Source organism: Accipiter gentilis, chromosome 10 (genome assembly GCF_929443795.1).
Source record: "Accipiter gentilis chromosome 10, bAccGen1.1, whole genome shotgun sequence".
NCBI lineage: Eukaryota > Metazoa > Chordata > Aves > Accipitriformes > Accipitridae > Astur > Astur gentilis.
In genome coordinates, this window is record NC_064889.1 from 22,774,894 (window position 1) to 22,788,792 (window position 13,899).

A 13,899-nucleotide genomic window follows, 5' to 3' on the forward strand; every position below is an offset into this window, starting at 1 on the left:
CCTGCAGCCAGGATACCAAGGAGGAGACTCTCTCCTGGAAATATCTGGGGGGCCAGCATCCCACTACCCACCCCGGGAACCCGTGGGCACGGCCAGGGTGGCCGCAGTCCCTCGGGGGGATGGCGAAGGGCAAGGAAGCCACAGGCAGGCGCCAGCCTCACCTCCGATGCGCGCGTTGTAGGCAATGCCCACAATGCAGTACGAGTTGTTCGCCGCCGCCGCCACTTCCCCCGCACAGCGAGTGCCATGCCTGCAAAGAGAAATACCCCGTGAGCTGATGTCCCGTGGCGAAGGATCCCTCCAGCCAACCCCCACCCAGCACCCAAAAAACAGCTCTGAGGCCAGAGCAGGGGAAGAAAGTGCCCCAAGAGCTGGACAGCCCTTATTCAAAACCCACAGCAAGGACTGGGGGATGGAGGAAATTAATGCAGAAAGCAATCTGCTGTTTGCGTTTTGCACCTAGATGCAATTTGCTCTTTGCTTTTTGCACCTTGATGCAACTTGCTCTTTGCATTTTGCACCTAAGTGCAATTTGCTTTTTGCATCTTGCACTTAAATACAATCTGCTCTTTGCATTCCCATTTCATTTCCACACATGCCATCATGTGCCCGTCCCGCTTTAATTGAAGCCCAGAAAGTGCATCCAACCTTTGACATCTAAGCCACCCAGCCCGACTCACGTGGTTTAATGCCCAACCGTGGCAAGGAAACCCCCTGGTGCATCATTCGATGGCTCAGGGGTTCACCAGCAATTAGCATGATTGCCACAGGCTGGATTTGCATTAAAACGCAATGACTCTATGCAGTCTGTAACACAGCATCCTCTGCAGTGTTGGGCATGGGGAAAGGCCACAGACCTGGAAGACACCCCAGGGGGCAAAACCCCAGCCCCGGGGACCCCGCACACCCCGGCCACATGGACACCAGCTCCATGGCTATTAGTATCACGTACTTATTCTCATTGCTGGCATCATAGCGTGGAGTTGGGTCATGGTCGTTCCCATTGACGTCGTAGCTTGCAAGAGGGTCCTGAAAACACGTTGCCACCATTAGATTCGACTTACCAGCACAGCATGAGACTAACTGGCCTCAGCAGCAGCATGGTCCTGCTTCACCCGCAGTTGGTGTGGTGGCTAACGGAGCCGAGCCAGGCAGAAAATGCCATTTTCCCCTTAGTTTCTGACTATTTGCTCAAAATAAATAGTTTTGGGTTGCAGCCCTGCGTGTCTCCCATGGGAAACAACCCACTACCAAGGGGAAAGCTCCTCCAAACCCCAAATCCTGCTGACTCCAGCACACACACACACCCCCTCCCCGCATCCATCTGGGGTTTGAGCTGGGGCTAAGCAGGCTCATGAAGGTTTTTGGCTCTGCCCTGGCAAGCCAGAGGGAGGCGGCCGCTTCCCAGGCAGCTGCAAAGGGAGTTTCCCCCAAACCCTTTTGTCTAAAAACCTTGTTTCCTTCTTACAAACATCTCAAGCTTTTTTAAAAAAAAAAACAACATTTTTTCTAATCTGCCAATGCACAGACTTAAGTTGTGTTTATACGCTTTCAGTGTTTATATGCTGAAATTCTCCATAAATCAATTCATTATGAGGACCAGCCCCAGCCCGTCCACTCCCAGCCCGTCCAGCCCCCAGCTCACATAGTTTTGCAGGAGGTCGGGGTGGTTCCTCTCTATGCCGTCATCGAGGATGGTGACCACCACGTTTTTGCCGGTGTAGCCCCTCTGCCAGGCTGCCAGGATGTTCATCTCCGACCTGCAGCGACTGCTTTTATCACCGCAGTGCTACGGGGGGAAACACAGCTGCAAAAGGGCTGCAACCCCATTTCAGCCCATCTAAGCAAGCAGCCAGGCTGGGAGCCCATTTAATCAACCAGAAAATATATTTACATCCCACCCCCTGCCATATAACTCTTAGATTTGTTATAACTTCACTCCACTAATCAAAGCCATCCAGCAGCAGTTAATCCAGGCAACACTATCTCCCCATTATTCTTTTCCTCTTCCATTTCAAATACTGCAGGCTCTTCGGTTTTGAAGTGCTCATTTCCTTTCTGTGCTTAATTTTCAATGAATTTCCCTGTCAAATACAGATCGATGAAGCAGGCAGGAGTAAAAATGATATTGTAAATAGATGGTTGCAGCTCTCGGATGGGTAAAATGCATTGGCACTGCAGCTGCGCTGCTCCAAAGCCTTCACTGCGCAGACCATAACGAGGGGCTGCTAATGAGGGGGAAACACTTTAAACTATTCTCTCTAGTATATCAATTTACAATTTAAAAATCTTGCTGCCAAGCACATTTGCTGATATTAAGGTGTTTCACTACTGGCCGGGCTCAGCAAAGATTGATGATGCATTTGATTAAAAATAACTTAACCCCCCCTGTAAAGCAGCAGGTTCCTCGCAGGGCGGCGGAGGGGAGATACCCACCAGGTACCACATGTTGGGCCACACTGGGTCGTTGAAGGGCAGGGCGTGCGGCTCACCTCGGACCTGCCTCTTCACCCGCCGCTTCACCTCCTGCTGCTGCAGCCAGTCCACCTGCAAGCAGAGCCGTGGGTCAGCATTGCCCACGGGCACAGAGCCCGGCACCACCCGTGGGCACAGAGCTCGGCATCACCTGCGGGCTCAGAGCCCGGCATCACCCACTGAAATGGGATGCGGGATGCGGAAGCCGTGGGAACCGCTGCCTGGACCCAGCCCAGCATCACCAGAAAACCCCCATCTCCTTGGCCAGAGCTGCTGCAGAGACAGAAGCTCCATTTTGGGGGAGAAAGGATGAATGGACAGACGGACATGGCAAGCTCAGCTCTTTGTGGTCTCCAAGCCAGGGGCCAGATTCCTCTCCTGGCGCAGTAAAACCCTTGAGCATAAAGTCACCTCCAAGCACGAGCCTAAACCCCCCTGGCTTAACGAAGCACTGAATCACGTGCTGAAGTCCCGCTGGAGACGAACCACATATTTCAGTGTTTAGTCAAAGTGTTGGAGAAGACTCAGGTGCTTGGCTTAATTTTGGGGCTGATCCATCCCCCCGGCTGGGAGGCAGCAGCAGCAGCAGCTCAGACCTGAGACTTCACCACCTGGCTCCAGGGCTGCTCATCCTTTGAGCTCCTCTCCTCCTGATAAAATAATAAAAGCGGGGGCTTTACCCAAGCACAACACCTGTTTCCCAAAAATACGGGACAACCACAGACAGCCGTGGCAGGTCTCAGGGAACACAGCTGGCTCCGGAGAGGCGTTTTTGGCACCAGCCATGGGTGAGGTGGCCTTGGGGCCGACCGCTCTGACGTTTGTTTGCTTTTCGTGGGACGTGACATGCAAAGACATCAAACGGGAAATGAGCCGGAAAAGGCCAGGATTGGGAAATGCCGGTGTTTGCCTGTACCGCTGCAGTAGGACCCAAGGTGCTGGTTTGGGAGCAGCCTCATCCCATCCCTGGTGAGTGTTTCCCCCCCCCTAGACTTTTATTGCCCACAAAAAGGGCTCTCTTGCCTTCAGCATGGAGACAAAACCCAGGTTGATTGAAAATAGGTTGTAAAAATAATTTGTAGACCAAATCTTTACACGTGCTCATGCTGGGGGCAGAAGGGAGGCACCAGTTGATGAGCTGGGAGGGCTCTGTGGCACATCCCTCCTCGCCGGACATTGTCTTCCTGATGGCTTGGGAATTTTTGGGAACGGCAGAGCTGCTCATGGAGATGTCTTTATTCTTGTGACTAAGGTTTTGTAACGAAAAGAATAAAAATCCAAAGTGCAAGTTTTTGCTGGGGTCATTTATGTGAAACTGTCGGCTGAACCAAGTTCTTCGTGCATGGTTTATAGCTTTCTGACTTGGATGGAGGTGGATGGGCAGCTGTACATATCAGAAACCTGACAGTTCACAGCCTAGAGCTTGGTTTTTAAACATATATACTTTGAAGAAAAAAAAGTTGAAAGGAAAAAAAATTTCATAGAAAAATGAGTTTCCATGCTGCCTTGGCTGACGACAGCATGCTGCTTTGCTTATATGACAATGGATTTAAGCATTCGAAGCAAAAATACAACTTCACGGTCTAGTTAAAAAAAATTAAAAATACATTAAATAGAGGATATGGACCAAATACCCGGCTTTTCTCCTTAAAGCTGCTCTCCTTGGCAGCATTACTGTGGGTCTTGCTATCGCCTTTCCCTGCAGCTTTGCTGGATGCAGGAATGACGGGAAGATGTGGAATTTTGCAGGTTTTGCCAGGAGCTGCGGTGCCTTGCAGAGATGTCTTCACCTTAAAAATGCTCCTGATCGACCCAAGCGCTGCCAGTCAGGATTCAATGGAGAAGTCTTATGTGGACACAGAGAAATCCGCAGTTTAACGACATTGATTTCAAGGGGGGGTTGCTAAATCGATGTGGCTGGTGTGGGAAGACAACAGGCGAGCGGTAAGGAGCCCGGGGCATCCCTGCAATGGCTCCCACCACTTGTGAAACTCTGGTCGCCTTCCACCACACATCCAGGGTGGGGGAAAAGCTTCTTGGAAATTAAAAAAAAAGTCTTTTTGCTACTAGCGATGGCAAAAACTGTTACAACACACTCCTGATCCTGGGGGGCGGGGATGCAGCTCCATCCCTGCAAACCCTAATTAGTAATAATGAGGTGACCCTGAGTGGCACCAAAGGACCCTGTGAGGAGGCACAGGTATCAGCGAGCCGAACTCTTCGCCCTTGCTGGAAACAGAGGGGCAGCTTTTCATTTCCCCCCTTACTTTAAGAATTTCAGTGGCTGATGCCCAGATCCAGCAATCCAGGGTAGCTCCACCAAACATGATAACCAGCACAGGCTAGGGTGCAACTCCCTTTGCAGCTCCAGAAAAGCAATAGCTTGACTCATTCCAGTGAATGCGCAGGAATTAAAGAGGAGATCCAGGACAAACAAGATGGCTCCAGAACGTGTTTGCCATAGAGCACGGCAGAAATAATTTACATGGGGTTGATTTTGCTACAGCGCGTGGCCAGATGCACAGAGACTGAGGCCATGACATCCTCCGATGAGGATGAAGAGACTGGAGCAGTGAGGCTGAAGGCTCAAGCACTGTGAAGACCAACAGGAGCATCCCAGCGAGCTGCAAAAGTTTATGGCGACAAGAGCTGCAAGTGGAGCCCGTAAGAGGGGTGGCAAAGCACAGCGTGACCCTGCTCTGCATCCCACTGCCCCTCCACGCCTCTTACTCTCATCACCATGATTTGCCCCCAAAATTGCTGGATTTGCTACATCCCTCCTCCCTTTCCATCACCTGCCACATCACTTGGCTCATATCAGCCCCAAAAGGAACAGCCGCCGGTCACAGGGATGTCTTGGGGCAAGAGGGGAGCTCAGCAGCAGGGTGGGCCCACGGGGACCAGGATCCTGGGTGCTGCCCCGTGTTTGCTGGGTCTCCCCCTGCCCAGCCACCCACATCCTTGGGACGGAGGGCTTGGCCATGGTCCACTTGCCAGGACCTGGCCCTTGTGCCATCGACCCCCACGGCAGAGCAAACCGATAAATAACGGTGCTGGAAACAATAGCTCCTGGAAGGCACGAACCACCCAACATCTGCAAATGATTGGATTTGCTGGTTCTTCGGGATTTCTGCAAGATTAGTTTCCATCTTTTCCATCTTTGCGATTCCAGCTCGCGTTTCCTCATGCCTCACGGTGATGATTTCCGGCGTCGCGCACGCTAAGCTGTGCCGTCCAAATGCTGAGACATCTCCAAAACGATTTGCAAATGTGCATGGGAGAGGAGGAGAGACAACACATGCCAAGAGGTCTTGAACTCCGAGTGATAACAAAGGATTAAGAGACTGGGACCTAATTGCTCTAACTTGTAGTCCATAGAGCAAGGTAAGGTAAATGTTAATAAGACTAAAAGCCAATCGATTTGGTCTGCATTATAACTAGACCCATTTAAATGGAGATATTTCAATTGCAGAGCTGAATTCATCATTTGCTGGGGTGCCTGTGCACCTCCCCAAGGGCAAACAGCTTTAATTAGAGCCCAGCACACTTCCAGGGCACCGACGCTTCCCTTGCTGAAGTTTTCCCCGCCGGCAATGCAGCCATGCGTGTGCCTCCTCAGAAATGTGCTACAAACCCTGTCCAAATATTTAACAGCAAACCTCTCCAGAAAGCCTGCTGGCTGGGGAAAGCAGGATTGCTGTGTGGGTCTGGAGAGATGCGGATGGGATGTGTTGTGCTGAGTAAGTTGGAAATGTCTCAGGAAAGAGCACCCCAAGGGTGGCCGGGAGCACCCCAAGGGTGACCAGGCATCGGTGCAAGCACCAGCAGCTTGCTGCAGCATGGCTACCTTCACCGCAATGCCTTTTTCTGCACTTATTTCCCCCTCTCCCCAAAACCAGACCCTCCCTGCACATTAACCTTTCACCTGCTCTGCAGAAGGGGCATCTATCTCACAGGGCTCGGGCGCCGGGTGGAGCTGAGGGAGGAGGAAAGCCGAGGCAGAGCGGCAGCCCTTCCCTACCACCCCGAGCCCAGCTCACCCTGGTCCCGCCTGTCCCTTCTTGCCGCCTTCCCCCCCTCCCCATTACTTTTGTCAATTCAGCTGTGCTGAAAATCCCTTCGGATGCTTGCTCTAGGAAAAAGCAATGCAGAGCCATTGCCAAGGATTTCACACATAGCAACCATTGAGGCAGCAAGTGTTGTGGCAACTGGATCAACACCCCAAGCATGCAACAGCCTTTCTATCCTGGAAGGCTTTTTCCCCCCTTTTCTTCCTCCCGGCTTTCAGACAGATGTTAGCGTTTAGTCACTTCTAAGTATTTTTCATCACTGATCCACATACCCATGTCCAATGAGTCACTCCGTGCATGCACAGGGCTACGGTTCAAGGATAACATGTCATTGCAAGATGCTTGGGTTCACGCTTGACCCAGACCAAGATAACAGGCTCCTCCAGGGGAAATGGGGACCCCCATCCCACCAGCCCCACCAGAGGCTGGGGGACCCCAGGCTGCCCAGCCCCGTACCTTGGGGTCCATGCGGAGGAAGTTGTGCGGTCCCCGGCTGCTCAGTGTTGAGCGCTTGAAAGTCTTGCTGTGGTGAAAGTGGTAGTAGTTTTCCAAGCTCCCAATCTGCAAAAATAGAGTTGTGGTTTTTTTAAAAAAAAAAAAGATTTTCCCGTGGTTGCTCCCCATTTCAGTGCTGGCAGCATCCCTTTGTGCATCAGGGCAGCCGTGCCCTGCGCCGCAAATCCCTTGCTTACACAAAGCTCCCTGGCAAAGCCAGGGTTCAGGGAGGGGATGCAGGATGCTGGCACTAACCCCAGTGACGCTGCCGTGGCAAACAGCGCTGATGGCCGGACACTGCACTGACACAACGGAGCCCGGAAAACATTTTTATGAATTTTCACCCATTAAATGCATCTTTGTAAACTGCCTTCCATCAGCTCCCAAGCACAAATAACGAGCTAAAAATGAGCTCAGCAGCTGCAGCGGAGCTGGGGGAGCTGTGCCTCATCATGCTGCTTTTCCCCACCCGATGCTCCGGCTTCGCCCAGGCAGCAAGAACAGCCCCGTGAGGAGAGATGAATGCAATCCCTTCTAGCCCTGGGATGCTCCTGGGAAGCACGGGATATAAACATGCTTAGCCTGGAGTCAGGGACGGCAGCAGGAGTCGTCAAAAAATAAATAAAAAAATTATCTCTGAGCAAACCAACCATCCCTCCCAAGGAATGTATAACACATGCCCTAGCCTAGAGTCCCTCCCCAGCAGTAAGTGCAGCCCGGGAGCGAAGGCGAGCTGGGAAAGGCAGCCTCACTGGCTCCCTTCAGCTCGGGGAAGCCCCACGCTCCTCTTTTACAAGTTTTTGCCATTTTTTTTCTTGCATGGAGCTGAAATGTCCCACATTTGCGGGAAAACACTGTGCCAGCCACACCACCCTGCCAAGCACTGAGGTAGCTGCACTGCCTCCAGCCTTCGCATCCTGGCAGCTGGAGAGGCGGCAACTCCTCTTTTTCCATCCCAAAAGCATGGATAAAGTCCCCAGGCTACGCAATGAACTGGGCAATCTCAGCCAGGCACTGTGTGATGAGCATCCTGCTGGGATTCACAGCCATAGGGATGGGAATGACCCTAAAGCTGCACTCACTAGCATGCGGCTCCCAGGCCACACAATTTTGGTACAAATTGGGTCCCTGCTATAAATTCCCTTTTCCCTGAGGCTCTTCAGTTTTGTCTTCCCCAAAAAACGCCTCCCATGGCCTGGAGCTGGATGCTGCAGGGAGGTGGTGGCAGTCCCTGTGCCTGGCTCACAGGACCAGGGTGAGCCATGCTAATGAGCCTCCATCTGCAACCCAGGAGCCTGGGTGCCATCCCTGAGGCCACGTGTGACACAGGGGCCAGGGTGATGTCCCTGAGGCCAGACCAAGACTGGCTTGCAACAGGACAGGGGGGGCAAGCAGGTTTGTCCAGACCATATGCCGAAGCAGATGATGACAACTACTTATATCTTTATCGTACTTAATACCTTGAGATATGCCAGTGCCTCTTAGGATCATTAAATATTTAATTAGTTTTGCTCTGCCTTTTATGCCAGAATGTCATTTTACTGACTTTACTGCCGTTAAGTGTGATTTTTGCAATTTGTTTCCACTCAAATTCGTTTAAACCCTCCCACCCCCCACCTTTTTCTTTGCATTACAGCTTCGCTGTGCATTTTCCTTACCATCTACATGCAAAGTGGTTGCTCCCTGCAATCTGCACTTGGCTTTTAAAACCCATTCCTCAAATCCTCTTGTACTTAGGAAAGGGAAGGAAGATGCTCCAACCTCCCCATATTTTAGGGAAACCTTGCACGAGGCCACCCTGCCTCTTGCTCACTCTGCCTGGAAATCCCGATCCCACAGCCCGGGTGGTTCAGCTCCGCATCCGCCGGCTCAGCCTGCAGTTTGCAGGTTTATAATATTCAGTTTATTCTCATCTCCGGTCCCTCTGGCACTCATTGTAACAGGATCACACTCTATAAACAAGCATCGGCTGAAGAAGCGCCTCTGTTCCCCACCGGAGCGGGCATGAGGCTTTTTGGAAATAAATGTGAAATTACCACGCAATGCACAGCAGCAAGAGGACGGGAAGGGAGATGATGCCCTCCCAGGCCCTGGGGATATGTGGCCAGAGCAGAAGGAAAAGCACCCTGTGCCCCAGTTTCTTTATCCTCCTGGGATTTATGGAAGGATAAGTTAAGAAAAAACTTGCCATGTTGGGGCTAACTTGAAAGCCAGCCCTGCTCTGAGCAGAGGTTGGACCTGGTGACCTCCAGAGGCCCCCTTCTACCTAAGCTATTGTAAGGAGAAAAAATTTTAAATGCCTTTTATTTTAATGGAAAAGTATTTATTCTCCTCCTTGAAGTCAGTCAGCTCAGTGAGAGTTCTGCAAAGCAGCCCTGGGGATGGGAGATGCCCAAGAGAGCTGGGTTTTCTCCTGCATACAGCACCAGCGAGGCCACAGCCGCGTGGCCACAGCGATGGGGATGCTAGAAAACCCAGCGGAGCCCCCGAAAGGCACGGCACGTTGCAGGACTTTACCAAGGGCCGATCCTTCCTGCCTACGTAGACAAGCAAGCGTACCCATCAGCTCCCGAGCAGCCAGAAGACAGCTGCGCCCGCTGAAAGGTCCCAGCTCCACCGCAGAGCAGATAGTCCAGGTTGCCGTCAACTGCGGTTACAAAGCCAGCCCACCCCCCCCGCAGCCCAGGAGACCAGGCCGAGCAGCTCCGGGCACGCTCGTTCCCTCCCCAAGCGCATTTACAACTCTCAACCTTGATTGTTTAGACATCTAACTTTTGCCGAGAATGTGCACGGGAGGTCAGTCCTGCAAGGGTTGATTTTAAGTTTCCCAATTGATTTGCAGTTTTGGGCTGAAGTTTCAAAGGAAACTTGAGATTTTTTTGACGCAGCTTGAATTTGTGTGTTAACAAAAACGAAGAGGATTTCTTCCCTGCTGCTAACTGAGGCAGAGGAAGCCCTGGCTGGTGCTGCCCAGCCCAGCTGGGCTGCAGGTGGAGCAAGCCAGAAGCAATGGGAGCACGTTTTGCACCCTACAAAGCCATTGTCACTATGCCGAGGGTGTCAATGGCTCTGCTTCCAAAAAAACCACATGCTTGCCATGTCATCTGACCAAATGGGGAAGAGCATGAAGCTAAAGGAGTTACTCATGGCCCCAACGGGACCCAGGCACTTAGAGAGATGTGGAGATGCACAGCAAAAGGATGAGAAACAACAGGTTGCAAGGGGATAAATTGTAATTGGGTATAAAGAGAGTAATTCTTTGGGCAGGGGGATGACACACGGGCCTGGGGAGGTGGTGGGATCTCCATCTTTGGAGAGCTTCATATATCACCTGGCTGAGGCTCTGCACAGCCTGATTCAGCCTCAAAGTTAATTGGGGGGGGTGGGACCAGAGACCTCCAGAGGTCCTTGCCAACAGGAATTACACTACAAATTCGGTCCTTAACAGGGTTAAAAAGAGGTATGACTGCAAGGGGTTTGGCCACCTCCTGATCTCCTTTTCCATTCCCCTTTTCCCCTTCTCCTCCAAATCCCAGTGCCACTTGCGAGCCCCCACAAGCAGCACCGGGGCAGGGAGAGGCACCCAGAAGATGCTCCTGCAGCAGCACCCAGCTCTCCCCATGCGTTGCCCAGTACCCACCCACCCTGCCACATTAGCAGCCGTTAGTATTTTGAGCAGGTTCAAGATCCCTTGTAGCTAACGAGACATGGCAAAGGAGAGCTTTTTGAGAGCTGGACGCCACCGAGGGCAGCACTAGAGCCACTCAGGACATTGCTGAGCCCGTTTCTTCCCTCCCCATCACAATGAAGTCCTCCAGCATCTTGCCCAAACCAGCTCATTTCTGCAAAACGCAGCTGCATCAGCACTGGTGTCCTCCAGGAGGACGGATCCAGCTGGGGAGGCCGTGCCTGCTGCCCTCCTGGGGACACCACCTGTCCCCACTGGGGACAAAGACTCCAGCTGCTGAGCCCCTGCCTTCAGGAATGTCATTCTCAGATGGTCATGGCCTGATTCAGCCCAGTAAGGACCAAGCCCAGGGCTGAAAGGACACCATCGCTCCAGCGTCCCCCAGATGGAATCCAGGAAAGCTCCAATTCCAGCCCAGAATGAATCCTGTCCTCCTCCTACACTGCAGGTGAGACTGCTGAGCCCTCCCCAAACTTACAGCATTGGACACAGCACAAGGAAAAATTCATATTTTTATGAATTTTTTTACTGGGATAGGAACAGGCTCATCACCACCCTCAGGACAGCGGCAGAGGCGCTGCCCAGGGCACCAGCACCACACCGCCCTCGGCCAGGGCCTGTCCCGGCTCGCCCCGGCACGGCACAGCACAGCGAACAAAGACTGGCGGGGAGGAATGAGCAGGCGTTTTGGGGTGTAAAGTCTTTTCCTTTTGTTTAATTGTTTGCTTCACTTAAATAGAAGTTGATGCAAGTGGTTCCCGAAGGGAAATGTCACTGTGCCATGACCCAGAAGGGTTTAAGAGTGTCTTGGTGCACTTGTTGGGCACAGGAACACGTGGGGACAGCTCAGAGATGGGGCAGACACCTGTGTGTGCAAACCCCAGCATGCCCTTCCCAGCCAGGAGCATGTCAGGAGCCCCCAGGATTGCGGCTCAGAGGAAAAGAGGTCACCAGCCACCAACGCAGGGCACAGCCTCCGTTGCACCCAGCTGGGTCACCCCGTGACCATCACCTCTCCTCGTCGCTCGCCATGCTGGACTCCACCACTTTTCTCCACCCAACCACCTCCCCAGGGCAGGGTGATATGCCCTTGGCAGGGTTTTCCAGCAAGTTTTGTGCAGGATCAGGCCCCCCAGGAGGGCACATCTCGCTGGGGATGGTGCCACCCCTGGCAGCTACACGAGCAGAGGAAGCTGGAGACGCCCAGGTCCCCACGGGGCTCAGCACACCACGAACCCCGGGCACAACGCAGCAAATGTCACCCACGACGCACAGGGCAAGTGGTTCCTCAGGGTTTGGCCCTAGGCAAGCTCCCATGGGAAAAGCCCGAGGGGCTCGGGGAGCTGAAGGCAGGGCATTGAGAGCAGCTGGGGAAGCCCCAGAGGTGCACAAGCTCCCAGCGTCCGCGGGAAAGGCGGGAGCCAGGAACACCCTGATGCAACCACAGAACTATTTCCCTTGCTCTCCAGCCTGCGCCTGGGCTGCCCCGGGAAAGCGCTCGGGGGGAGGGAGGGATGGATGGTCCGGCGGGGCCATGTCCTGCCTGTGGGCCAAACGCCTCCAGCATCGTGGGGACAAGCTCGGGAAAGCCAGAATGCCGGGGGAGCAGATGCTCCAGTGGGGAAGGGACACAGCAGAACCCCAGACCAGGAGCTGACATTAGGCTGATGCAGATCAGGAGAGTGGGAAGCTCAATCGAGATATTCCCTGGCTGAAGAGGGATAAACACCGAAAAGCCCTTTGGGTTGCACAACCACATTTGCCCAGCCCTGTGATAGAAGCATTGAATAATAAAAGTGATTTTCTCCTTGGTGGGACAAAAGCACGGCAGGTAGGAGACAGAGGGTGGGCTGTGAGGGATTATCCGCCACGGGAGGTCACGGACACCAGTGCAGGAGACAGTGTCCCCAGTTCAGCCCCCCCCCCCCTTCCCCCCCGAAAATCTCTTTTACTCAGCACCCCGTGACTTTAATTATACTTAAGAGCAGGGTTGCAATATAAGGCAAGGTTATAATTTATAGTCCAGGAGACACCTTGGGCAAGAAGACAACCTGAAGTGCCACCCAGCCAGAAAAGTGCTGAGCAGCCGGGCGGTGCGGGAGGCGGTAAACTCCGGAGGAAACTCTGAGGACATCAGCCCCTATCTGGGCTTACAGAGGGGATGAAGAAACTGAGAGGAAAAGGAGCTGCCGTGATGAAAGTCGCCTTTAAGCCACCCGTGTGCTGCAGGGGACTGAAAGCAAGAGTTCTCCGTGTTCCCCAAATCTCCGATAAACCCGGGCCAGAGAGTCCGAAGTTTGTTAAATCCACAAATGTAACTTTCCGGGATGGGAGGAACTTGTGCAATCCCCCAGCCGCCGTGGGAGCGGGCAGTGCGGAGCGAGGGCACCCCGAGGAGCGGCCGCCCGGTTCTACCGGGGCCGGAGCACGGCACCGCGCCGGGGGCGGCGGAGGGGGCGGGGGGGGGGGAGCGGGACCGGGGCTGCCCGGCCACTCCGCCCCGGGGCCAAAGCGCTCCGCCAGCACGGCTGCATCGCCCTCATCCCGACCGCTCCGCCGGGGAGGTGGAGGGGGGGGGGGGTCCCGGGGCCCATCTCCCCGTCCTGGAACCGCCGGTATCACCCCGGTCCCGGGAGACCGGGCAGCTCCGCGGGACCCCCAGCACCTCTCCGCTCCGGGGATCCCCCATAAGGTCCCGGTGCAAGCCCCCCCCCCCGCCAACCCCCTCTCCCGGTACCCCGGCACCTGCCCCCCCGCCCCTTACCTGCCCCAGGCTGATGTACCCGTAGGCGGCGGCGAGGCGGGCGGCCTCGGCGGGCCCCCCCCGCACCCGCACGGCCCAGTGGTTAGTGTAGACGGTGCGGGAGGGCTCGGCCGCGGCCCCGCGCCCGGTCAGCGCCAGCGGCAGCGCCAGGGCCAGCAGGCAGAGGCGGGCGGGCGGCGGCGGGGGGGGCGCCGCTCTCCCCGGGCCGGGGCCGGCTGCGGCGGGCATGGTGCGCTCCGCGATGCCGAGCTGGGCGGAGCGGGGAGCTGCGCCTTTTAAAGCGGCCCCGGAGCCCGGCGGGGGCGGGGGGATGCTCCCGCGGGGGGGGGGGGGGGGAAGCGGGGGGGGGGGGGGGGGGGCAGGCGGAGGAGGCGGCGGCGGCGGCGGCGGGGAGGGCCCGGCCGGGC

General features: G+C 54.7%; 1 protein-coding gene across 1 annotated transcript in view; it reads right to left on the reverse strand.

Annotated features, from left to right (window-relative positions):
* PCSK6 (proprotein convertase subtilisin/kexin type 6) overlaps window positions 1–13,720 on the reverse strand; it is a 36,926-nt gene extending 23,206 nt beyond the window's left edge. The window contains exons 1-6 of the mRNA XM_049811395.1: window positions 13,493–13,720; window positions 7,002–7,106; window positions 2,437–2,547; window positions 1,646–1,789; window positions 953–1,029; window positions 162–250 (exon numbers count right to left, since the gene is read on the reverse strand). Coding sequence (XP_049667352.1) covers window positions 162–250; window positions 953–1,029; window positions 1,646–1,789; window positions 2,437–2,547; window positions 7,002–7,106; window positions 13,493–13,720 — 754 coding nt within the window. The remainder of the gene's footprint in view (window positions 1–161; window positions 251–952; window positions 1,030–1,645; window positions 1,790–2,436; window positions 2,548–7,001; window positions 7,107–13,492) is intronic.
* Between the last annotated feature and the right edge of the window lie 179 nt (window positions 13,721–13,899).